The following is a 27,011-nucleotide window of genomic DNA, read 5'->3' on the forward strand; positions in this document are numbered from 1 at the left end:
AGTATGAATCTTAGTTTGCAGAACATGACTAATGCATTTGAAACCTCCTACTGAGAGCGGCTTAAGCCCTTCCAGACACTAAGCCGAATGTAGCGATGAGCTCTTCCTCTGCCGATCAGCTGCTGTCAGAGAAGGTTATCCACAAATTCTGCTCATACCATCCCACTTATGAACCCTGGACACAGAGCTAGAGCTGCTATATGTGGAAGTTTGGAAATAAACCCCCCTCCTCCTTCCCAATGAGCATACCGATCTCTCCTGAACGTCCTGGGCAGGTACCGCTTGGGGAACCACATGGCAATGGCACACATGAGCACCCACAAAATGGCCAACTCATCCAGCATTTGGCCGATAAAGCTGAGGGTGGCGTGAAAGTAGGTTGATCCAATTCCTGGGAGAAAAAAGAAAGAAAGAAGGACAGAGGTGCAGAAATTCAAAGACTTTGTGAGAACAGGAGCATTATTTGGAGCTCATTTTTTGTCTGTTAGATCAGTGTCTCCCAACCTGGGGTCCGGGCCCCCCCTGGGGGGGCACCAGAGATCTCTGGGGGGGCGCGAAACTTAGTCTGCTTTGAGATTATGCAGTTGTAAAAATTCTATTTGCAAATGAGTCATTCATAAGACATTGTTAGGAATAATTTATGAATGTCTTGAATATCTTTTGTGTTTTTTATACACTGGTGACAAACACAGGAAATGATTTAATTCCTTATTATTATATCATTACTCAACATTTAATCTACTCCGACAGGTTGTTAAAGGAAAAATGTAAAAGAAATGTTGGTCTCATATTAAAAGAGACATTCTTCAGAAATATTTTTATGTCCTTTTATGTCCTTTTGTGCATATTTTATACATTGGTGACATTGGAGAAAAACAAAGTCATATGTATAGAGAGTAAACCAAAGAGAAATGTATCAAAAAAACATAATTAATGTTCATTTTTTTCAATTAAAGACTCTTTTGGTTGAATCGCCTACTTTTAAACAGTGGCTGGATATTATTAAAGAAATATGGACGATGGAAAGACTGACCCATATCCTGAGTTTGAGGGAAGGGCTATTTGAGAAGAGATGGCAAAAGTGGACATTTTATCTACAGAAAGCATAAGGATGCGGACCTCTTTTTTTTCTTCCTCTTTTCTTTTTTTGGATAGATTATTAATGTACTAACCCACAAGTTTATGTTTGTTTTTCTACTTTTTATTTTTATTTGTTTGTTTGTTGCACGGTGAATATACAGATAATTTTTGTGATCTGGTAAAAATGTGCAGTTGTAATAAACTGAAAATCTAATAAACATTTTTTTTTTTTTAATTTAAAAAAAAAAGAGACTATTTTGGTGCTAGTACGTACGGGTCGGGGGGGGCGGCTGGTCATAGACACAAGTAGGGGGGGGGACAAGGAAAAAAGGTTGGGAACCACTGTGTTAGAGTAATATGTTGTATTATCCTTGTTGTTATGGTTGAACAGTGTGTTTAAGAAGCTGAGTTCAATAACTCTTGGCTGTGATACAGCAGGAAACACAAATACTTTCATCAAATTCAACAAGGCCACAACTTTATTTTACAGCTTCAGCTATGAAATCAAAACAGCAAGAGGAAGCTACTTGGGAACTGCTAAATGCACGTTTGTGCGTGACCTCAACGGCACTATCAGCCCTTGTTGTTGACTTCTTTCAGTGAGAGGTGGAAGGAGGTGGAGGACCACACGGCTGCAGCTGACTGCATGACAAATGTTCAAAGAACACCATCCTGTTTTTGCTTTGGCTGCATTCTTCAGGCGTTCCTCAGGCATTCATCTCCAGCTATATCGTCACTCAGGTCCCTTCAGCTATTATTCATGACGGCTGCATATCTTCGACGCATATCGTGCAGTGACTTAAAGAAAGAGCAAGATGATAAAAGGAGACAGGTTCTCTGCCGGGGGGGGGGCACTCTGGGGCTGATAATGATGCATTTAATGCAGAATACACTGGACAACGCTGCACTCTCTGGTCACAACTCAGTGATTAAACAACGGTGTGCCTTTAGATGGTTTCGTCAGGTTTACTGTCACTCTTGTCACGGCTATAGAGCAGGGGTCGGCAACCCAAAATGTTGAAAGAGCCATATTGGACCAAAAACACAAAAAACAAATATGTCTGGAGCCGCAAAAAATGAAGTCTTGTATCAGCCTTAGAATGAAGGCAACACATGCTGCATGTTTCTATATTAGTTAACTGGAGGAAGATTTTTTTTTTCATTATGCACTTAAAGAAAAAAGTCGAAATGTTGAGAAAACAGTCTAAATGTCGAGGAAATAGTAAAAATTTTGTGAAAAAAGTTGAAATGTTGAGAAAAAAGTTGAAATGTCGAGGAAAAAGTCAAAATGTTGAGAAAAAGTCAAAATGTTGAGAAAAAAGTCGAAATGTCGAGGAAATAGTAAAGATTTCGTGAAAAAAGTTGAAATGTTGAGAAAAAAGTTGAAATGTCGAGGAAAAAGTCAAAATGTTGAGAAAAAGTCAAAATGTTGAGAAAAAAGTCGAAATGTCGAGGAAATAGTAAAGATTTCGTGAAAAAAGTTGAAATGTTGAGAAAAAAGTCAAAATGTTGAGAAAAAGTCAAAATCTTGAGAAAAAAGTCGAAATGTCGAGGAAATAGTAAAGATTTCGTGAAAAAAGTTTAAATGTTGAGAATAAAGTTGAAATGTCGAGGAAATAGTAAAAATTTTGTGAAAAAAGTCGAAATGTTGAGAAAAAAGTCGAAATGTCGAGAAAATAGTCAAAATTTCGAGAAAAAAATCGAAATGTCGAGATTAATGTGGAAGTACAATCTCGAGAAAAAAGTTGAAATTTCGAGATTAAAAAGGAAAGGAAAAAGGAAAAAAAGAAAAAAAGGAAAAAAAGAAGAAAAAAAGGGAAAAGAGGAAAGAAAGGAAAAAAAGGTCAAACATTTTTGAAAAATCTCCAGGAGCCACTAGGGCGGCGATAAAGAGCCGCGGGTTGCCGACCCCTGTACTAGAGTGACTTAATAATATCGACCGACTTACTGACTTCTGCACTACTCCCAAACATTATTTCCCATCTGGAATTGAAAAAGTATCACCGAACTGAAATGATGTACAGTTGTCCAGAGTTTTATGGAGCTTATTAAAGACGACACTGCTTCACCTCTCTGGCCTGTCATCCTTTTCTTTTTCATACCAAGTATTAGTCTGATTTCTCTGGGTTTTACTTTTAATTTCCAGGGGGCCGTACAAACAGATTCAGAGGAAACTGACTCTATATGCCTGCTAGTAATTCACCCCAGTGAATCACCATCGTTGGTATTTCCAGCAACAAAATACTTGTTCATACCCCACTGTGATTGGTTTGGTACGTTCTGTACCGGTGGATACGTCTGTGAATGGGAGGGGGACCAGTCGTATTTCATGACAATTAATTTTTGCGTAGAGAGCAGGCATGGCTTTATCACTGTACGACATAATTATAGCTCCGCCCATAGTTAAAAAAAAACTCTGGAAACAAATACATTTACTCTTGGCTACATGCGAGTTTGTGCAGCGGGTTATCTGCACACAATAGATAGTTTTTTACTTTGACGTTGAGTCATTTCATACACTCTACTTATAAACTTGTGACAGCCACAATTTATCAATGTGAAAGCTATTCGGTATGAAACTGTGGCAACTGTTCCACAAAGAATATCATCGGATACTTTCGGCCCTGAACCCGTACAGTTAAAATATCACCTGCAGTGAAGAAGACAGTCAGTCTGCGACTACAAGTGCAGAGTGGAGCGACTGTGAGTTTGAAATGCAGCGGCAGGAGCGGCCCTTTGTTATCACAGCCCAACAGACCTTATATTATCAGCATAATCTGTTGTCATAACAAGCGAGCAACGAGACATCAGCATTTCAGCAGACTTCTTATCCACCACTGCCCCCAGTCAGAATGTACTGAACACGACGAAACCGTCACCCTGGCAGTCTCATCGATTATCCATAGTTAAGTCGGGCAAATAAATGCTGAACATTTCTTAGCTTAGACTTTCGATTCTTCACAGTCTCAAATGACAATTGCTATCCTTGTTTTTTATGACTCAGTTGGACAAAACAAGACAATATAAAACAGTTGCATATATGACAAACTGTTTATCATATGCAAAGTCACATGGGGGATCAATTTTGATATGCTGTAAACCAAAATTATTACCCAATTCATCTTATAACAATAATAATAATAATAATAATAATAATAATAATAATAATAATAATAATAATAATAATAATAATAATAATAATAATAATAATAAAGGACTGTCTCAGAAAATTAGAATATTGTGAATAAGTTCTTTATTTTCTGTAATGCAATTAAAAAAACAAAATTGTCATACATTCTGGATTCATTACGAATCAACTGAAATATTGCAAGGCTTTTATTATTTTAATATTGCTGATTATGGCTTACAGTTTAAGATTAAGATTCCCAGAATATTCTAATTTTTTGAGATAGGATATTTGAGTTTTCTTAAGCTGTAAACCATAATCAGCAATATTAAAATAATAAAAGGCTTGCAATATTTCAGTTGATTTGTAATGAATCCAGAATGTATGACATTTTTGGTTTTTGTAATTGCATTACAGAAAATCACAATATTCTAATTTTCTGAGACAGTCCTGTACTTTCTGAATCTCTATTTGACACTGAGACCTGAAGCAACCTTCACTTTCTTTACCTTTACAGCCAAGTGAGACAAAAAAAAAACAAAGGCAAAGCCGTAATTTAGTCATTTAGGTGGTGGTTTTTAACTAAAAACTATTTACAAGTGAAGAATTTGGGCATCAGTACCAGTAAGACAACCTTGCAGGGGCCTAAAAGAGCTGAATCTATTTAAATGACAGTACAGATGCAGCAGGGGTAGAAATGCAATATAAACAACGCTCTGGACATTCAGTCCCTCTGTAAGCAATCGTTGGTGACTTGAATTTGAGTCAGGCAGCGAGTGGAAAACAAACGAGAAGTGGAATGACATGTCCTCTTTTCAGTCGATCCGGACATGTCCCAGCGTCCCAATCAATCTATATGAGCTTGGAGGTCCGTGCTGAGAGAGGAGTGTTAGAGATAACCATGGTCTGCGCCATGATCTGGGTGACGTGCCAAGTCACGTCCTGTTCAGTCTTAGCAGTCTTAAAGTGCGCTGCAACGTGACTGAGAGACAGATGTGGGAGAAAGAAAACTGGTCATCATTGCTGAAGAAGCAATTTTTTTTTTTACGTTGATTTTGTATCAGATGGACTGATTGGCTGAGAAAAACAGTATTTGAGTCTTGTAGATGTTTGGTTGGACGTGGTGTTCCTTCATCTGCGCACTAGGGATGGGCGGTATGGACTAAAAAATGTATCACGATAATTTCTGGCATTTATCCCGATAACGATGAAAATGATGATTAAAAAAAATACCAATTCAACTCCACCTTTTCAACTATAAATATATCTCGCTCTCAGATCCGACATGTTTGTTACACAAAAACCTCATCAACGGGAATTTTTCTTTCTTTGTTTCTTTGTTTCTTTCTTTCTGGCTCATTTCATTCTTTTTCTTCTGGCTCATTTCTTTCTTTCTTTCTTTCTTTCTTTCTTTCTTTCTTTCTTTCTTTCTTTCTTTCTTTCTTTCTTTCTTTCTTTCTTTCTTTCTTTCTTTCTTTCTTTCTTTCTTTCTTTCTTTCTTTCTTTCTTTCTTTCTTTCTTTCTTTCAGGCTCATTTCCTTCCTTCCTTCCTTCCTTCCTTCCTTCCTTCCTTCCTTCCTTCCTTCCTTCCTTCCTTTCTCCCTTCCTTCCTTCTTTCCTTCCTTCCTTCTTTTCTCCCTTCTTTTCTCCCTTCCTTCCTTCCTTCTTTCTTTCTTTCTTTCTTTCTTTCTTTCTTTCTTTCTGGCTCATTTCATTCTTTTTTTTCTGGCTCATTTCTTTCTTTCTTTCTTTCTTTCTTTCTTTCTTTCTTTCTTTCTTTCTTTCTTTCTTTCTTTCTTTCTTTCTTTCTTTCTTTCTTTCTTTCTTTCTTTCTTTCTTTCTTTCTTTCTTTCTTTCTTCCTTCCTTCCTTCTGCGTGGATTTAACACAGAACCATAAATCAGTTTTACACAAAAACATCATCAACAGGAACTTATCGTTTTTACCGCGAGATGACAAATTCTTATCGTGGGGAATTTTTTTGACGGTTTATCGTGAACGGTAAAATATCGCCCATTCCTACTGCGCACATGTATAAATAAACTATATAAATCAAGCTGGGTTTAATGTTGAAACTGTGGGGTGATCTGATGAGAAACACAGCTGGGTGTCATCTGCATAGCAGTGATACGAGTGGGAGCAGATGGCTGGCCACGGCAAAGACAAGGACTCCCAGCGTCCAACCTTTCTGGACCCCCCCGTGAGGGCGCTATGGATGTTTATCTCTGGCATGCTACCTCAAAAAGAACGCCCAGTGAGATACGATGCCTGATGCCCTCATTTCAGAGCTTACAGATAGGAGGATTCAAAGGACGGCAGGTCTAGCGAGATGAAAACGCAGGACTGTGTCAACAAGTCTACAGGCAGGAGAGCTGCAGCAACATGGTTGGAAATATGAGGAATAGGCCTGTGTTGAAAAGATCGATTCTCCGATTTTAAATCGATTCTCATATTAATTCCTAAAACTCGATTCATATGTCTAAAGATCGATTTAAAAAAAAAAAAAAAAAAAAATGTGTTTTTTTTCATCATCACATTACAACTTTTGGTACTTTTTTTTTATGCCCAAAAAAGGAATATTTTGTTGGACACGAGAATAACTGGTGCCATGTTTTTGCCTTTAAATATGTTTAAAGGTATGAAAACATTAACGTTTTCAGTTATAATTGCATAAATTGTCTATATTTCTTTGCTTTATATACTGTCTTGGGGTTACATTTGCATAAATGTTAAAAACCAAATTCTCATAAATGGGGAAAAAATAAAAGCGATTTCATCCGTCTCTGTTTCCTCCCTGGATCTGTTTGATAATTCTGACCCACACGATGTTTCTGAAAGCAGTTCTATCAGCATTCTGGGAGGTGATTGGTCCTTACAGCATCATTAGCTGCAATACTTGCTGTTGAATCTCAATATAATACTAGTATTAATATGTTGCATAATTTCAGTCATATAATTCATGCAACAGCTGAAAAAACAGTTTTATTAACAGTAACCCAAATCAATATCGGATCGAATCGGATCGAAACAAAGCGTGATAATCGATTCTGAATCTTAAGAATCGGAATCGAATCGATTCTTGATATTTGATTCGATCCCCAGCCCCTAATGAGGAACACTGAAAAACTGCACTTTCAACTACATCTTAACCATTTTCTAACAGCAGTTTATCTCTCTTTCCAGTTGCTGTCTATTATTTGTGACAAGTCGAACACATTGCATGGATCACATTCCTTTTTTCTACAGACAGCAAATAGGCAAAGCATTTTGGGAAGGCAAGATGCTTTGGCCAAATGAGGGAAGTGCACGCCCCTATGCAACGAAATAAGGGAAGCAATGAATCTACGTGAACTCACTCGTAGATGGGACATGGGGTCTTAAGGTCGTTGGCTGCTGTAGCTTATCCCCGCTGTTATCAGGTACATCCTGGACAGGTACCAGTCCATCACAGAGCTACACACCAGTGGCGTCAATTCAGTGGAAGCTAAGGTATGGCAAGGTTACGAGTCACAGAACTTAACTAGAGTATCAATCAACACGTCCAGCAAATACTCATCACAGAATTCTGCTATGTAGCTTATCTGTGTGGTCAAGAAAATTGGAACTTTTTCAAATGCGGTCTCGCTCACTGCAAAAACTCAAAATCTTACCAGGAATATTTGTATTATTTCTAGTTAGAATGTCTAATTTTAAGTCAAAAAAATCTCATTGCACTTAAAACAAGAGTCATCACCAGAAAAATAACTTGTTATTTGACAATTTTCACCTGTTTCAAGTAAATTTTCACTTGAAATAAGTAGAAAAATCTGCCAGTGGGACAAGATTTATCTTCTCATTACAAGCAAAAAAATGTTGTTCCACTGGCAGATTTTTCCACTTATTTTAAGTGAAAATCTACTTGAAACAGGTGAAAATTGTTGTTTTTGAATCTTGTCTTAAATGTAATGAGATTTTATTTGACTAAAAATTAGACATTTTAACTAGAAATAAGACAAATATTCTTGTTAAGATTTTGAGTTTTTGCAGTGTATAATAACTAGTGAAATCGATCATGTTGTTCTGATTTGCATTTGTAGTTATTCTATATGTATTAAGTAATAGAATAATCAATACAAATAGACACAGAGTAATTCCATAAATGTATTTAAAAAGCCAAGATGTGGCGGCTGCCATACCTTGGCATACCCAATTGACGCCCCTGCTACACACCACTTTATAATTACCAATCAACAGTGGCGTGCATGTTTTTTAGAGAAGCTGGGGTTGCAGGAGAAACCCCCTACAGGCATGCGGAGAACATGCAAACTCTCCAAAGACAGACCCTTGCTGAGACGACATAAGTTAAACAGTTACACAATCTGTTAATCTGCTACTCAGGTTCTCCTGCACCTTGGAGGGGTTGTGGGGGCTGCCGGGTTATCTTTGCTGACTGTGCAACCTGAGCGTTCTCAAAACAGCACTGAGAGAACACGGCATCCTGCAGCCGTTCATGAGAACACATCCAAAATGATTACCAAAATGCAGGATCAAAATCATTTTGAATCAACTTCAATCTAGAGACTTGTAGTTCAACTAATCAGGACAACCTGGAGCTGTGGCTGTTAAATGTGAAACATCCCCTTTTCCAAGTGTAATCTGCTGTTTCATTTAATTTCACGCAATGAATCAAGCATCATCTGATCATAACTATTTAGGATGCCAGCAAACACTTTAAATGACAAATAAAATTGTCATATATGGTTTATTCCCAAGAATTTAACTTCTATCTTCAACTGACTGTAAACTAAAGAAAATCTGCTGGTAATAAAATAGAGGATTTAATTTCAAGTGACATACATTGTTTTATAATCATAAAACCACCAACAAAGAACACAAAAGAAAAACTATGGCAAGTGTCTGACTGGCTAAACAGTATAAAAATGACTTTATCTTCTTCAATCCAAATGCTACCCTACAATAAACACTTATTATATGATGTCCCATGTGTGTTAACAGTGGTTTTATGATAGAGTGTATTGCATAAAAAGGATGTTTAATACTTAGCCTTGCACATGTACAGCCAGTACTCGAGTTGTAAAAAAAATCAAGGGGGATGGTGGATTTTATCATATATGGACAGATAATTTGTGCTGATTACAAATAATATAATATATTACAAATAATAGCAGTGACCAAAACACCTGCAGAAATACTGCAGGAATGACATAGCAGCAGTTAAATGCAGCCTTCTGTAAGCTTTAAATATCCACTGGGCTTACATCAAATACATCAAAACACAACAATAAAAAACACTTTTCTGAACTTATCAATATGACTCTGTCCTTCACAGGATAAGTAAAATGGATCACTGCAAAAACTCAAAATCTTAACAGCAATATTTGTCTTATTTCTAGTTAAAATGTCTCATTTTAGTAAAAAAAATCTCATTACAATTAAAACAAGACTCATCATTGGAAAAAACAATTTTCACCTGTTTCAAGTAGATTTTCACTTAAAATAAGCAGAAACATCTGCCAGTGGAACAAGATTGTTTTGCTTGTAATAAGAAGATAAATCCCACTGGCAGATTGTTCTACTTATTTCAAGTGATTTTTACTTGAAACAGGTGAAAATTGTCAAATAAGTTATTTTTCTGGTGTTATTTTTCTGGTGATGACTCTAAATGTTGAAATAGCAGTAAAACCACATTTATTGATGAAATGACATAAGGGATGGAAAGGGGGGATGGCAGTTTTACAGGGGGGATGATTTTGACTGTATTTATTTCAGGGGGGGATGCATCCCCCCTCATCCCCCCTCAACTCGAGTACTGTGTACAGCTCTAAATATAAATAATAATATCTCCAGCAACAAATAAGTATTAACAGAGAGGTTTTTTTGTTTTTGTTTTACCCACAGGGTCCTAATCTGAATTCTGCAGAGTCAAATCTAGGATTACATCGAGACACAAAGGACACTGAGACAGATTAAATCCACAGGGGGGGGGAATGTGGCATATTTTAAAAGATCTTTCTTACAAGAGAAAAGAAAAAGTGTCCCAAATGTGCTCTTTTCTGTTCTGTGTGCAGCTCAGATAACCAATCAAAACAAATGTTTCCTTTTCTGAAGAAGACATTAACTCATCAAACACATTAACACATCAAAACTTACCAACCACAACCAGCAGAATCCATATGAGGTAAATCCCACTGTTGAAATGTTTTGCATATTGGCGGAACAAGCACATTAATATCGGTGGCAAAACAAAAAACAAAATGTTGCTGATCTGAAATGACAAAACAAAGGAAAAAGCTATGAGGGAAAAAGAAATCCATCACATGCATCAGCATCTACACAAAGTGACAACATGTTGATCCTCACGTGGACCCATCAGTGCAACATTAACGCTAAATATCAAAAATAAAAAAGCTGCATGACTGTTTAAAGTCAATGTAACTGCTGTGAAAAAGGGAGTTTTTTAAGGCGTTGCAAGAAAGCAGCGCAATGCAAAAGCAAAACAAAGGCAGTCAAGCTGCATTATGCAAAAACAACCACTGTTATTATTATCTGCAAGAAACGACTGCAAACCGACCGTGTTGTAAAATTCAGCGATGCTGGGGTAAATAAGGTAATTGCCTTCACACCAGTCCACTTCGGAGCTGCCAGCTTGCAACTGGTCCCAGAAGATCAGATTGACGTTGCTCATGTCTGGACTAGTTCTGTCGGATGGACAGTGCGTGCAGAGAGAAGAAAGCTGCACATCCAGCCAGGGGTGTAGCACCAAATTCTGGGCCCTGTACACTCTCAATGTCAGTGGGCCCCTATCCATGCCCGCGAGGCGCGTGAGAGAAAAAAAAAAGGGGGGGGGGGGGGGCGTATTTATACAATCTACTACAATCAACTACAATCAGATCAGATTATATTGATGAGTCGTTCTGAATTGATGCATTTGGCCTACTTGTGCTCAAATACCTAAAACATTAGGGTACATCTGGCTGCAATAAGTTGCAGAGGCAAAAATGTTTTAAGCCATTTTTCAGCCAGATTGAGAAGAATAGCTAATTGTTTTTCTATGTTCTCACCACCCAGACCTATCTCTTTCTCTCTCTATTTATCTATCTGTGGCAAAAATCAGAATCACAATCATTTTCGATTGATAGTGAGATCACAGTTATTTAACATGATTATTCATTGGCTTTGGTAATATCATGAATTTATTGAATATTGACAATAGCTTTTAAGCACAGCACTGCACCGCAAGGCTAAGGCTTTTTACAAGACAAAAATAATAAATTGCGTTATTGCTAATATATTACTAGTGTGCACTTGAGCCTGCAGTGATATTGGTATGTTATTTACATGTTGATATATGCAGCAGCAATATTGCTAGATGGATCATTCATTAAATCTCAGCATGGAGTTTCATTTTATTTTCTGTAATGCAAAAATGTCATACATTCTGGATTCATCACAAATAAACTGAAATATTGCAAGCCTTTTATTATTTTAATATTGCTGGTCATGGCTTATAGCTTAAGAAAACTCAAATATCCTATCTCAAAAAATTAGAATATTCTGGGAATCTTAATCTTAAACTGTACGCCATAATCAGCAATATTAAAATAATAAAAGGCTTGCAATATTTCAGTTGATTTGTAATGAATCCAGAATGTATGACATTTTTGTTTTTTTAATTGCATTACAGAAAATAAAGGACTTTATCACAATATTCAAATTTTCTGAGACAGTCTTGTAAACTTGCTGGCGTGGTTGTGTTTGAACCACTTCTGAATATCCATCGTTACTTTGTGTTAATGGAGCAGCAGAGAGCAGCGTCTTGCAGATGAGTGACGTACACCGGCTGATTTATGGTTCCGCGTTGCACCAACGCAGATCTTACGGCGTAAAATACGCGGCGACGCGAACGTACGTTGAGCGTCACCGCCGTCGATTTAACGCGGAACCATAAATGAGGCTTAACGCGCACGCATTTCTCAGTTTTCTTTTCGTCTTTATAACTGAGCATGTAAACACATAAACTGAGGGTGCAAAGCTTATGCACCCTCGTAGAACCGGGCCTGTATAAGCAGCAGCTGTCTGGAGTGGACTATGTTAACTTTAATTGGACTTTGCATGACAAGCTAACTTGGTTCACCTTAGGGAAAGAAAGCAGTCAGCAGCTCCTTCCCCTCGTTCTGCCATCTTTCTTTTTGTTTCCTCTATTTCTTTTTCTGATAGCCCGATTTATGTTTTTTGTGGCAGCATGATGTCCTGCACACAGGTCTCTGATCTGGGCGCACTGTCTGACCCATACCTGTTGCCGGTCGCTGTTGGGCGGACTAAACCATTTTGCATAGGGGGGGCCCAGAATGTCTAATATGTTGGGAGAACTGTGACATTAAGTTCATTCTCTCATTTGATGTTATCAATATATTTGAAATAAATTATGACACCAATTAATTGGAGGGCCCAATTCATTCGAAATAAAAACATCACAAAAAAAAAAAAAAAAAATCTGGATTTTCATGGGCCCCTCTCTCTACTCGGGCCCTGGGTAGTCAGGTCCACTTTTCCCCCCCACTACCACGCCCATGCATCCAGCGACAGCTGGGCAGGCTCCAAACAAATAAGAAAATGAGCGAGGCGAGAGAGTAACCTATATGTCGACTCGGTGGCTACAAGCTAGTCTTTGGTTTTTTCTGAGAGCTGACACGTATTATGCACCCGGGTTGCAGAGACAGATCGCGACTGTGCTGCATTTTTAGGCTGTCCTTCCTTCCACAAAAGCCTCTCGCTCGTCGTGACGCTCAAGCCTCGCACTCTGACAGCTGCTCGCTCAAAGAGGACCAAAGCCACCGCGCGTGGCAAGAGCATACACTGCCACTTGCTTCCTGCTTCAGTGAGGTTACGGTTTTATTTCTCAGCAGGTTTTTTTGCAGTCAGAATCTACGGAAGAGTATTAGGGCCAGGCAAGAGAAAAAAAAATTGAGAGTGGAAGATTTTTTTTTATTGTGCACTTCGAGAAAAAAGACGAAATGTCGAGAATAAAGTCGAAATTTCACCTTTTTTCTCAACATTTCGACTTTTTTCTCGTCATTTCGTCTTTTTTCTCAACATTTCGACTTTTTTCTCGACATTTCGACTTTTTTCTCTACATTTCGACTTTTTTCTCAACAATTCGACTTTTTTCTCGACATTTGTCTTTTTTCTCAACATTTAGACTTTTTTTCTCGACATTTTGACTTTTTTCTCGAAATTGTACTTCAACGTTAATCTCGCTTTTCAACTTTTTTCTCAACATTTCGACTTTTTTCTCCAAGTGCATAATGAAAAAAAAATCTTTCTCCTATAAAATATTATTTTTATTTTTCTCCTGCCTGGCCCTAATAAAATATTATTTTTATTTTTCTCCTGCCTGGCCCTAATAAAATATTGTTTTTATTTTTTGTCCTGCCTGGCCCTAATAAAATATTATTTTTATTTTTCTCTTGCCTGGCCCTAATAAAATATTATTTTTATTTTTCTCCTGCCTCGCCCTAATAAAATATTATTTTTATTTTTCTCCTGCCTGGCCCTAATAAAATATTATTTTTATGTTTCTCCTGCCTGGCCCTAATAAAATATATATATATTTTTTTCCTGCCTGGCCCTAATAAAATATTATTTTTATTTTTCTCCTGCCTGGCCCTAATAAAATATTATTTTTATTTTTCTCCTGCCTGGCCCTAATAAAATTATTTTTATTTTTCTCCTGCCTGGCCCTAATAAAATATTATTTTAATTTTTCTCCTGCCTGGGCCTAATAAAATATTATTTTTATTTTTCTCCTACCTGGCTCTAATACTCTTCCGTACAGAATCAGAATCAGAATTAGAATCAGCTTTATTGGCCAAGTTTGAACATTGCCCGACAAGGAATTTGACTCCGGTTATTTTGCCCACTGTACCCAGATTTAAAAATAGCAAACAGTAAATAAACAAATGTGGCACTTATTAACATATATACAATTAAAAAACTGAAAGGTGCAGCAGTATGAGGTAGACATGGTAATGACGGCTCTAAATAAAATAACATATATACAATTTTTTTCAAAGTTAAATGTGCAACAGAATGAGGCAGAAATGATTATTGTTGGAAGGTGCATTGTTACAGCATGTTTTTATTTTTATTTAACCTATATTTAACCAGGAAAAGAAACCCATTGAGATTAAAAATCTCTTTTGCAAGGCTGTCCTGGCCAAGAGGCAGCACAAGATTTCAGATATTAAAATTTACAGAGGTGTAATGTGAAATATTAAAATCAAATAAAATCAAATGAAACAAAAAATGGAAATAAAACAAAAAAAATGGAAATCATTTAAAACAGTTACAAATCAGAGATGCTGTCTCAAGTGCACTCATTCTAGACTTAAAATCACTCAGTGGAATAAGTTCTGTTATTTTTAGATCCTTTTGAAGTATGTATGTATGTATGGAAATTCTGTTTAACTATGTTTATTTTTTTCACTCAAGATTAACGATGGCGGACGTTTACAAAAGAATTTCCCATTTACAATGTTGTCTCGGTTGCAAAAGCAGAAATGAATGCTTTGTTTAGATAATGCTGGGTTCTTATAACCTGACTATAATTTCCTTATTTTGTAGAAGCACATAACTGACCAGGAAGTGATGATGGCTTGTCATGAGTTGAGTAGACTGGCAATCAAAAGGCTTTCATGATATGTTTTTAACATATGATAATACAAGAACTATTTGTTTAATGTGGAGATAATTGTTTTCGTCTGCGTTATTGAAATTTTAAAAATATGTTTTGAAGTCATCATAACATTTATTTGTGGGGGTGAAGGCCTCTCCCTGTCTTTGCCACACAAAACCAGCACCCATGTGCTCAAACAGCTCAACTTTGATCTAAACAGACCTCAGGACTGACTTCCAAAACACACCACCACTCGCATGTGCAAACTCATCCCCATTTGAACCGCCTTTCCAGTACATCTTATATAAAGAAAGCTTAAATATTTAGTCTAATTATAAAAAATGAACCAAATAGAGGCCTTAATATCAAAGAATGTTTGTAAAATTTCGTAGATAATGCAATTTCCTAAATTACTAGTCATATGTTTGATGGATAAATGTTGATTGAGGCTTCTGTCTCAAAACTACAGCATTTCAGAATCAGAATCAGAAGAAGTTTATTGCCAAGTAGTTTAACACACACAAGGAATTTGTTGCGGTGATTAGTGCAAAACAAAAGAGCAAATAATATTAAACGAAAAAATGTACAAGTTACAGCATAGCTACAGCAGAGCTACAGCACTGAACATTATCAATTCAATATTTTTTTTCCTCCCACCATTATCCTGAAAAGTTGATGGCTCACAAATGTAATCTTTTCTCGCCTCCACTGGTTTTATATAAACACAGAACCCTCAGTCATTCTATGCATGAGATTTGGGCTATGGGGTTGTTCTCTGAGTGGAGTTACTTATCTTGCTCTTTATGTACTCTCTGAAACGCTCTGGCTGATGCGCTCTCTGGGACTCAATAATTCCAGCATTATGTTGATTCGTTTAAACTGCTGCCAATCATATCATAGATTATTGATACAATGAAATAGCTGACAAAGATTGGGTAGCGTATTCTATACAATTCCCAAACCGAGAACATTTTTTTTCATTTTTTTTATCACATTTGCGGATTGTTTATGGTTGACCCCAGTTTATCCAAATGTGCCCAAAAATGGGCAAATCAGTGGAATGGAAAAATAAATATATCACCTTTCACTCCGTTGGTTCCACATGAAACATAGCAAAAACATGAATACTAATTTTTTTTCAGCTAATATCATATTTACAAAGCTCCATTCTAAACGTTATATCTGTTATAAAGGAACATGAGCAGTATAATACATCCTATCTTATTTATATGTATATATATTGTGTATGTATATGTATATATATTGTAATATTGTGATTTTCTGCAATGCAATTACAAAAACAAAAATGTCATACATTCTGTATTCATTACAAATCAACTGAAATATTGCAAGCCTTTTATTATTTTAATATTGCTGATCATGGCTTACATCTTAAGAAAACTCAAATATCCTATCTCAAAAAAATTGAATATTCTGGGAATCTTAATCTTAAACTGTAAGCCATAATCAGCAATATTAAAATAATAAAAGGCTTGCAATATGTCAGTTGATTTGTAATAAATCCAGAATGTATGGCATTTTTGTTTTTTTAATTGCATTACAGAAAATAAAGAACTTTATCACAATATTCTAATTTTCTGAGACAGTCCTGTATATATATTTTTAAGAACTTGTCCTATGTGGTCATGCCGCGTTCCATTTGTCCTCGGAAGTGGGGATTTCCAAGTTTGTACAAGAGAACAGAGCTCTCGCGATATTTCCCAGGGGTATGTGAGACTACGAAGCGGATATCCGGCCTCTTTCCCGTGGCGGACCATCGTTGGGTCGGTTTGGCAAAATGAAGGTACTAACAATCCTCGATCTGTATCTACTTTTTCACTGATATTTTCTCTTAAATATCAAACTGTAATTGAAGCCATGACTTTGAACATTAAAGCGGACTCCTTCGATGCGGTGACCGAGACTTGAGCGTAGAGGATGAACTTTGATTGTGAGGGGAGCTAGCGGACGAGCTATGGAAACATGGCCGCGTTCTGAAAGTAAAATGTGCAGCCTGCTCAAGTTTCTTTCACCTGCACCGATGGGTCGCTACACCTTTCTGGTTCAGGGTATAAGAATTCGTAAGTAAACGTAAAACTTGTGTCAGGAAGTGGGGTAATTTGAGTTTAGGGCTTAGGGACGCAGAAGCCGGTAAAGAAGCAAACAGGCCTGTTTAAACATCACGTTACTTTCATGCTGAATTACTTACATTTGTTTGGAGTCAGCATCATATTCAGGGACTGATTTATTGTCATTATACAGGACTGTCTCAGAAAATTAGAATATTGTGATTTTTCTGTAATGCAATTACAAAAACAAATGTCATACATTCTGGATTCATTACAAATCAACTGAAATATCGCAAGCCTTTTAATATTGATGATTATGGCTTACAGATTAAGATTCCTAGAATATTCAAATTTTTTGAAATAGGATATTTGAGTTTTCTTAAACTGTAAACCATGATCAGCAATATTAAAATAAAAGGCTTGCAATATTTTAGTTGATTTGTAATGAATCCAAAATGTATGACATTTTTGTTTCTGTAATTGCATTACAGAAAATCACAATATTCTAATTTTCTCTATCAAATACAAACCTTACAATTAAAACATAACTAAATCTAAACAAAAATGATCTGATATGTAATGGAATTCAACCCTTAAATTGTTGAAACCAGCCAGAACTAAACAAAAAATCTTCCATTTTACACATTCAGAATTTCAGAATAAACCAACTAACTAAAACTGACTTCTTGCTAAGTACTGCTTTTCTTAATTTATTTTTGAATCTAGCTTTATTGTTTATCATGGTTAAATGTGGTGGAAGCTTATTCCCATATGTTACTGCTCTACAGACTGTCTCAGAAAATTAGAATATTGTGATTTTTCTGTAGTGCAATTACAAAAAAAAAAAGTAATTATCTACAGATAACATAACTACACCTGTGGTGGAATATTGCACAAATATTGCGCGAATTCTGAAGTTATTTGATTGAGGAGGAGTTATGTTAAGGAAAGATTGTTTGTTAGGTGCAAAAACACAACCAATGGGAAAATCTGTAGTCTAATAGTGTAAATTAGTAGCTATTATTAATATTTATGTTTAATTTAAAATAGAGGTAACAAAGGGGCAGGGTTAAATAAGTTTTACTTCTACCTGCTCCTTTTTGGACAGTTTTTTTTTCCCCTGTTTGTATTACGTTTTTGTTGTTGCTTTTCTTTTCTGTATGTTTTGAATTTGTTTTAAAATTTTATATTTTTCCCTTACGTGTTCGAAATGAACTATTCAATCAATCAGATAGGCCGGGAAAAAGTATTGCAAGGTAAAAAAAAAGTAATGAAGACATTCACATTTTGTTCAGGGCGATTATGGCTTTGGGGAAAACGCTGTTTTTCAGTCTGTTGGTTTTGGACCTGATGACTGTAGCGTCTTCCTGAAGGCAGCAGGTCAGAGCAGGTCAGGGGTGGGAGCTGTGTTTTGAAGGTTGCTGATGCTGTTCCCTCGTTACGATTCCTGCATAGCAACCACTGCACATCAGTGAGTGGACCTTTTTATATGACATGGCACCTAAATAGACCCTTACTGGCTGATCAGTAGTCGTTAAGGGGGGACAGGGGTGCCACAGAAACTGCAGAGCTGCATGTCAGATGCAACCAGCCTTCCCAACTGTGGCTGATTTGAACTGGCATTGCTCTCTCAAGTCTTTACGGTACTTTAATGTTCAGAATGTCTCATTTAAGTGATGTGAAATTCCTTTTTAATGAAAGGGATGAATTAAAAACCCTTCAAAGAATGTGTGAACACGTTTGGCAGTAGAGTCAGGAACCATGTTTTGCTTTTCTCAGGGTTAACCCTCTGTACGATTCCTGCATAGCAACCACTGAACACCAATGCTATTTGCTGGATGTACTAAATGGAGGGTCATCACCATTCGTGACCTTTTATGACTCCCAATGAGCTGCTTGTGTTTTAACCAACTTTTCTACCCCTCTTGTAGCTGAACATCTCATTCCCCGCTACTGGCTGCCAGAAGCTCATTGAAGTTGACGATGAGAGGAAGCTGAGGACCTTCTACGAGAAGCGTATGGCCACCGAGGTGGCTGCCGACCCTCTGGGAGATGAGTGGAAGGTGAGCAAAGGATCAGCTGCCCAACCGCCGTGCAGTACATGCTGTATTGTGAGGTTGTAGTTGTGAAAATGGCAATGTTTAGTCTGAAAGGGACTTTCTATATGACATGGCACCTAAATAGACCCTTACTGGCTGATCAGTAGTCGTTAAGGGGGGACAGGGGTGCCACAGAAACTGCAGAGCTGCATGTCAGATGCAACCAGCCTTCCCACCTGTGGCTGATTGAAATGGCATTGCTCTCTCAAGTCTTTACGGTACTTTAATGTTAAGCATGTCTAATTTAAGTGATGTGAAATTCCTTAATGCAATGAATAAAAACCCTTCAAAGTAGTGATGCACCGAAATGAAAATTTGTGACCGAAACCAAAAATAATACACACTTGGCCGAATACCGAACATTGATTGATATATATATTTATTTGGTCACGTTGTAAAGTTATTTGTCGATACAAAGTTTTTTTTCATGTAGATCAAGGACCAAAAGGTGTAGACAGAAGCCAAAGCTTATTTTTTCTACCCTTTTAACATAATATAACCACTACAGTGCAAGATTTGAAAAAAACAAAACTAAATAACTATGTGAGAGAGAAAATAAATAAATAAATATATATACACACACATATACACACACACATACATATATACACATATACATATATACATACATATACATATACATGCATATACGCATGCATACCCACATACCAACATGGTTCTTCTCAGTTTTTCATTTATTTTGCCAATTTTTTCACCATTGCATAAATCAAATAAATTTGATTTAGGCATGCTTTTTCAAAGAAAAAAAATCTTTTACAAAATTACAAGGTAGAAAATATTTATTGAACATAAAAAACTGAACATTTTTTAATTTCCCAGCATTATGTTGTTTTGGTTCCACCTCCTGGTGAATGTTAGGTAAAATTCTTACGTGGTTACGTTTTGGTTGGCCAGCGATTTCTGTTTGTGGTGCAACCGTTACGGGAGCGGCCAGTCTATTTCCTTATATTACAACGCCGTTATTAATTGTTCGTTTTTTTCCCACTTATTCCACCGAACACCGAAAGTGTTTTTTTGCCATTTTCGGCCGAACAATTCCGGTTACCGAACAATCGGTGCATCACTACAACGAATTCAATTAATAAAAACCCTTCAAAGAATGTGTGAACACGTTCTCACTTGGGGGGTGAAGTCATGACCGGTGCTTTGCTTTCCTCAGGGCTACATGGTGCGCATCAGCGGAGGCAACGACAAGCAGGGCTTCCCCATGAAGCAGGGCGTGCTCACTCACGGCCGCGTGCGTCTGCTCCTCAGCAAGGGCCACTCGTGCTACCGTCCCCGCAGGACCGGCGAGCGCAAGCGCAAGTCTGTCCGCGGCTGCATCGTTGACGCCAACCTCAGCGTTCTTAACCTGGTCATCGTCAAGAAAGGTAGCACGTTAACTTCACACGTGGGAGTTTGATATTAATGTGGGGTGGGTATAATTGTTGGGTTTTTTATATAATGGAACATCTAAAAATGTATGAACGGCACACGATGAGACCCTTTTTGATTGTTTGGTATTCATTAAGGGGGGACAGTGTGTGCAAGAGTAACTGTGGAACTGCTAACCAGATGCGACCAGACTTGATGAAAGTGGATGGTTGAACTGAATTGTTCTCTCATTTGTTATACTTTTTTTTAATTTGAATTTATAATTGTATAGTTAGGTTTTGTGCATCATCTCAGAAATATAAGATGTAAAATAACACGCTAAAGTGTTTTTGAGGGAAACTATGCGTTTGTGACTGTTGAGCATGTACCCCACTATAAATTAAGTTTAGCCAAGTTTTGTTCCAGTTACAAAGGCAAAAATGGTAGAAAGTTTGTCATTAATGTCAAATATAAAGAGCTTTGTACAAGGCCAAGGAGGAACTGTTATGACATCAGAGAATTTCCTGACCGTGAATCTTAACTTGGTATAAAATAACCTACCATCAGCGTGTCAACTCATATTTGGCATAACGTTAGAAACAAGATAAATATTTGCTTTGCTCTTATTAGTTCAGTAGAAGGCAAGTAAGTAGGTGTGATTTTGAAGTATACATTGTGCAGGTACATCTACCTGCAAACTACAAGTACATCCTTCAAATGAATCATATCGATCCAAGGAGCATCTTTGAAATAACACGTCTTTGGTTGAACGTGCATGTTCAAGTCTTTTGGCCAATCGCAGGAAAGATGGCAATGCTATGTTCCCATTACGTGCTGGAATGAGGGCATGTTTTCATGCTACATAACTTTAACTGGACCTCAGCGTACGCCAGTATTGGAGTCAAGTTATATAAGATGCTGTCTCACTTGATGTTGAGTGGCTTTGTTGGAAGTTGCTAAACTGTTGAGATCTTGCTTTTGTGCACGTGTTAGCGATGTTATTGCAACCATGCTCTTTGGTTTTAAACAATTCCCCTTGAAAGACATTTTGATTTGATTGAAATAGTGATTGAAGCTAAAAAGATGAGTTTGCAGGTATGCACCCGGTGACCCGAATATTCTTTGCAAAATTTAAAATATGGCAGAATTTTAAATTGGGCTGACTTATTACCCTCTTACAGCTTTTTCTTTTTTTTTTCCAATGTTTTTTGTGTACCAGATGGAAAATTGTGCTTAAATTTGAAGTCTAATCTAAACTTGATATTCTATTAAGAAGACAACATAAGACTGTGCCATTCATGTCTTGGTTTTTAAAGTTTGGAAGATCCCAGCAGTATAACTTACTGATCTTGTGATGTGTAACTTTCAGGCGAGAAGGACATTCCCGGCCTGACCGACAGCACCGTCCCTCGCCGCCTTGGACCCAAGAGGGCCAGCAAGATCCGCAAACTCTTCAACTTGGCAAAGGAAGATGACGTGAGGCAGTACGTAGTGAGGAGACCTCTCACTAAAGAAGGTGAGAATATCGCTGATTCACGTCCACAAAAACTCAGTTGGCATCTCTAACTGAATGTTGTTTTTTGGGGGTGGGGGGTATTAGTTGGAGCTTGATCTCAAACCACATGTTAATTTTTAGCTACCTCCCCCATATTTGGGTGATAATCTTACAGAAATGAATCAACATGAAGCTTCACATGGAGACATGTGACACAAAGTCCAGATCAGCAGAATAATGACAATGAGATGACACGTGGGGGCATCGGGCAGTGAAAGGTTTTTTTCTTTGTTCAAGCTCAAAGCCTCTGACAACGCAAAACCTTTAGGGCTTCAATGAAAGCTCTGGCTACGTTTGACGTAAAGTTTACTGTTACCGTGGCAACTTTCCAGAGAGAGCAGGCCTTTAATGTGTGACGGTTACAGTGGAGAAATGGCTGCATATCCACATCATCACAGTTGATGCTTTCTCTGGCTGCGTTTTCACGCTACCAGCTATCAAAACGAGTTTTCAACAGTTTACTAAACTTATCACAGAACACAATGGACATGGATGTAGATTCATAACTAGCTGATAAACATACAGGACTGTCAGAAAATTAGAATATTGTGATTTTCTGTAATGCAATTACAAAAACAAACATTTCATACATTCTGGATTCATTACAAATCAACTGAAATATTGCAAGCCTTTTTATTATTTTAATATTGCTGATTATGGCTTACAGTTTAAAATTAAGATTCCCAGAATATTCTATTTTTTTGAGATAGGATATTTGAGTTTTCATTAGCTGTAAACCATGATCAGCAATATTAAAATAATAAAAGGCTTGCAATATTTCAGTTGATTCGCACATTTTAGTTTTTTTTTAATTGCATTACAGAAAATAAAGAACTTTATCACAATATTCTAATTTTCTGAGACAGTCTTGTACATTGTAATCTTTCTTCAGTTAATTTAAGTGCAAGTTTGTCCTTGTTTCAGTCACCTACCATTGGGTGAACGGCACACGATGAGACCCTTTTTGATTGTTCCGTGGTCATTAAGGGGGGACAGTGTGTGCAAGAGTAACCGTGGAGATGCTCACCAGATGCGACCAGTCTTGATTAGTGGATGGTTGAACTGTAGCGCTCTGTCATTTGTACAATAATGCATTCTAACACTTGCCTTGTTAGCCATTCCTATAGTGTGAAAACAACCAACCTTTGGATATGCATGCGTTTCTCTGCTGAAACTGCCATATGCTCATAACTCAGCAAAACATTACTGAATCTGGTATCTTCATCTCATTCAAGGTTTATCTCAAGTTTAAACTGTTTCTCAAGGGATAAACATCAGCTCGTCATCAGGGTTTTCACCAAAGTGGTAATGACACATTCATCCAACGGCCCTTGTGGACCAGAATTAAGAAACATTTAGAAACTATCTTGTATTAGTTGCATAGGTGGCATGTTAAGGCACTGCAGTTGTGACGTGCTGTTATTATGGTCTCACTGAGTCGCTTCTTGGAAGTGCACACTTGGAACTCTATATATGCTTTTAAATAATGTTGATAGGCCAAATAAAATCCAACTTAGGATAAATTATATACACTGTCCTTTTTTTCCCTGAACAAAGTCGTCGCATTTGAAGGACGAACCAATGAAAACAGGCCATTTTCTTTGGTTGATTTTTGTTTTGCTTCCAATCACATTGATCAAGAACTAAATTGCACAGAATCTGGTTTCTGGGGAAGAGGGGGAAGTTGTTATATTTTTGAAAATATAACAATGTGAGGCATTGCCTGCATGTCTATGTGAAAAGGTTATATAACTTTGTGTTAAATTTGTAATTATACATTGTACATTTTGAGAATTGCAATTTATATTTGCTTTCTAAGTGATAAAAATCTTCTTTTTTAAACATGTTTGACATTTTCAGAGTAGTTTTTCCTATTTATATATGTTTTTGCGTGGCTTGTAAAAAGATGTTTGATGCGTTCCATTATTGTTTTTAAAAGAAATTGAATAATTAGTACTGTGTACAATTTTATTTTCAACACAAAGTGGTTTTTTTTCCCACTTTTATTAATAATTTTCGTCACCTTGGTTCTCCGAGTTCTTTGCAGCACTGAACAGCTTGCAGGCAGGATGTTTGTCACCACATTTCATAGTCAAATTAGCTCTTGGTGCATCGTGGGTGTGCATGTTTTAAACTTGATTTGTACTTTTTGAATCAGTTATTGGTCATAGTTGACAATTTTCCGTTGTTTAGTCATTAAGGAATTGTTCGGGTAGATTTTTTTTTTTCCCCCCCCTTTCTATAATGCCATATCTTGCAGAAACTAAGATAACGTCTTCTGCGATAGCATATAGAGGTTGAACAAAATTACTGATTCGAAAATAGTTAGCATAGTAGGACAGGAAACGTGTAGAAGGCTGTGCTACCGAGTGAAACCAACATCAGTCTGATACTTGGTTCAGTTACCGGGGAGTTGACAGTGTGAGCACAAAACAAGCTCTTCAGTGTTTCTTTGAGGGATATTGAGATTTTTGTTTAAGCCCAGTGCTACATTGTGGGAGTTCAGCATTTCGAATAAATATGCTCATCTATTTTGGCGACAGTTGATCAATCCGGGCTGCCAAGTAAAGTATTTGCATTGTTTGGATAACATGACATTAATTTTGACCTGTTGGTGCTGTCCCCTCTCTCCGCGCTGGTAGGCAAGAAGCCCAGAACTAAAGCTCCCAAGATCCAGAGACTGGTGACCCCCCGTGTGCTGCAGCACAAGCGCCGCCGCATCGCCCTGAAGAGACAGCGCACACAGAAGAACAAGGAGGAGGCTTCCGAGTACGCCAAGCTGCTGGCCAAGAGGATGAAGGTACGCCACGTTAGCCTTTTATTTTGGGACACGACTGCATGCTGTGGAAAACCGGGAAAAAAATATAACTACTTAATTCATTTATTTTTTTAAAGGACACACAATTCCTCAGTCAAGCTGAGGCCGTAAAGCTTTCTAGTGTTTAATTTTCTCCGTTGTGTGATCAGATGCTTTAACTTTTTTTTTAATCACAAACAAATAAACACTGTGTATATAATATTATACTTGGCTGCATTAGTAGTTCCGACAGGAGGTTATTTCCAGAGAGAGCAGGCCTTGAATGTGTTAGGGCTGGGTATCGATTCAAATGTCAAGATTCGATTCCGATTCTTAAGATTCAGAACCGATTATCATGATTCGATATTGATTTGGCTTAGTGTTATTTAAAATGTTTTTTGAGCTGTTGCCTGAATTACTGTAAAATAACTAGTGAAATAATAATTTCACAATAATTATTGTGAAATAAATAACTCAAACAGGCCTTTCAATATCCATTTAAAGTGCAAAAAAGAAAGAAATTGCAACATTTCATGCAGTAAACAAATTATTTTAGCTTATCTAATTTATTCTGTCACCACGCACACATATTGCCATGAAGCACCTGGCATTTTTCAGAAGTGTCATGACAAACTGTGTCCGACTACTGGGATTAAAGTTCACCTGGCGAAAATGATGAAAAGAAAAAAAAATCGATTTTTAGGAATTAATATGAGAATCGATTTAGAATCGAAAATCGATTTTTTTTTTCAACACAGGCACAGTGGAGAAATGTGTGCATATCCACATCATCACAGTTGAGGCTTTCTCTGCATTTTCAAGCTACCAGCTATCAAAACAAGTTTTCAACAGTATTCTAAGCTTATCACAGAACACACTGGACATGGATGTAGATTCATAACTAGCTGATAAACATACATTGTAATCTTTCTTCAGTAAATTTAAGTGCAAGTTTGTCCTTGTTTCAGTCACCTACCAGTTGGGTGAACGGCACACGATGAGACCCTTTTTGATTGTTCCGTAGTCATTAAGGGGGGACAGTGTGTGCAAGAGTAACCGTGGAGATGCTCACCAGATGCGACCAGTCTTGATTAGTGGATGGTTGAACTGTAGCGCTCTGTCATTTGTACAATAATGCATTCTAACACTTGCCTTGTTAGCCATTCCTATAATGTGAAAACAACCAACCTGTGGATATGCATGCGTTTCTCTGCTGAAACTGCCATACGCTCATAACTCAGCAAAACATTACTGAATCTGGTATCTTCATCTGATTCAAGGTTTATCTCAAGATGAAGAGGTGCTGTTTCCATGTGATTCCGTGTTTTCTGATTGTCGCTTATTTCTTCTAACAGGAGGCCAAGGAGAAACGCCAGGAACAGATCGCCAAGAGGCGCCGCCTTTCTTCTCTGAGGGCGTCCACTTCCAAGTCAGAGTCCAGCCAAAAGTGAAAACTTGAGACTCGAATACAATAAATGTTTTGCTGAAACATTGACTTTTGTTTTGTTCATTACATGCAAAGCTTTAGCAGCTCTTGGTCGGCAGAAAGACAAAGGGGCACACAGTTAAACTAGCTTTAAGAGCAGCTGCCTTGAATAGAAAAGGATGAAGTTGCAACGTGCTGGATGTTGGGGTTCCTCCATCAGTCATTTGGGTGGGGGGAGGGAAAAAGCTGCTTACAATCTGTTGTTTCTGGCTGAGTGTGACTGGTATCTCTTGCCAGAGGGGAGAGGGAGGGAAACGGGGAGAGTTCAGGGTGTGTGGGGCCAGAGCTGATGTTTCTGGCCTTTGTTTCAAACTGGCCGGTGTAAATGTCTGGAAAAAACTAAGGACCACACTGGTCCTAATATCTCCTTCTGCACCCACAAACTGAATTTGTGAATTAGTGACGTGTCTTAATACAGCTAAAAGTCTGTAAGATGGTAACGGGTTAACCTTTGACCTGCTTGAAGACTGATACAACTGCCTGTTTTCTTTTTTCAAAACCTGCAAAAAGATTATGATGGAACGGACACCTCTTTTATGAAATAATCCTTTTAATGTACAAAGTTGAAATAACCATTGTTTTTAGATACTGTATCTACATTTATCACCAGGGCTGTCATTGACATTTGACCGCAAACCTCTTCTCTATTCATAAACTGCTTTAATTTGTTATTTTGGTCCCACAACCTGTGTTGTGATCTGAAATGGTTTTCTTAGACATTTGTGTGCTTATGAAGTCAGAATTTCTTTT

At 37.4% G+C, this 27,011-nt stretch overlaps 2 protein-coding genes and 2 non-coding genes across 4 annotated transcripts in view; 3 read left to right on the forward strand and 1 right to left on the reverse strand.

Annotated features, from left to right (window-relative positions):
* acer2 (alkaline ceramidase 2) overlaps window positions 1-12,497 on the reverse strand; it is a 31,367-nt gene extending 18,870 nt beyond the window's left edge. Inside the window, exons 1-4 of the mRNA XM_061739090.1 lie at window positions 12,341-12,497; window positions 10,778-11,006; window positions 10,357-10,471; window positions 250-391 (exon numbers count right to left, since the gene is read on the reverse strand). Of these exons, the coding sequence (XP_061595074.1) occupies window positions 250-391; window positions 10,357-10,471; window positions 10,778-11,006; window positions 12,341-12,387 (533 nt within the window). The 5' untranslated portion in view covers window positions 12,388-12,497. The remainder of the gene's footprint in view (window positions 1-249; window positions 392-10,356; window positions 10,472-10,777; window positions 11,007-12,340) is intronic.
* A 4,120-nt stretch (window positions 12,498-16,617) lies between these two features.
* On the forward strand, window positions 16,618-26,264 carry rps6 (ribosomal protein S6). The gene is made up of 6 exons (XM_061739200.1): window positions 16,618-16,685; window positions 18,882-19,013; window positions 20,230-20,440; window positions 21,793-21,939; window positions 24,621-24,778; window positions 26,131-26,264. Exons 1-6 carry the CDS (start codon window positions 16,680-16,682, stop codon window positions 26,224-26,226), a joined length of 750 nt encoding a protein of 249 aa, XP_061595184.1. The 5' UTR covers window positions 16,618-16,679; the 3' UTR covers window positions 26,227-26,264.
* On the forward strand, window positions 22,922-23,059 carry LOC133454613 (small nucleolar RNA SNORA58). Its single transcript, XR_009783400.1, has one exon. It is a non-coding gene; the product is annotated as a small nucleolar RNA SNORA58 (small nucleolar RNA).
* On the forward strand, window positions 25,764-25,901 carry LOC133454619 (small nucleolar RNA SNORA58). The gene has a single exon (XR_009783401.1). It is a non-coding gene; the product is annotated as a small nucleolar RNA SNORA58 (small nucleolar RNA).
* Window positions 26,265-27,011: the final 747 nt, after the last annotated feature.

This window comes from Cololabis saira, chromosome 1, assembly GCF_033807715.1.
Source record: "Cololabis saira isolate AMF1-May2022 chromosome 1, fColSai1.1, whole genome shotgun sequence".
NCBI classification, from domain to species: Eukaryota; Metazoa; Chordata; class Actinopteri; order Beloniformes; family Belonidae; genus Cololabis; species Cololabis saira.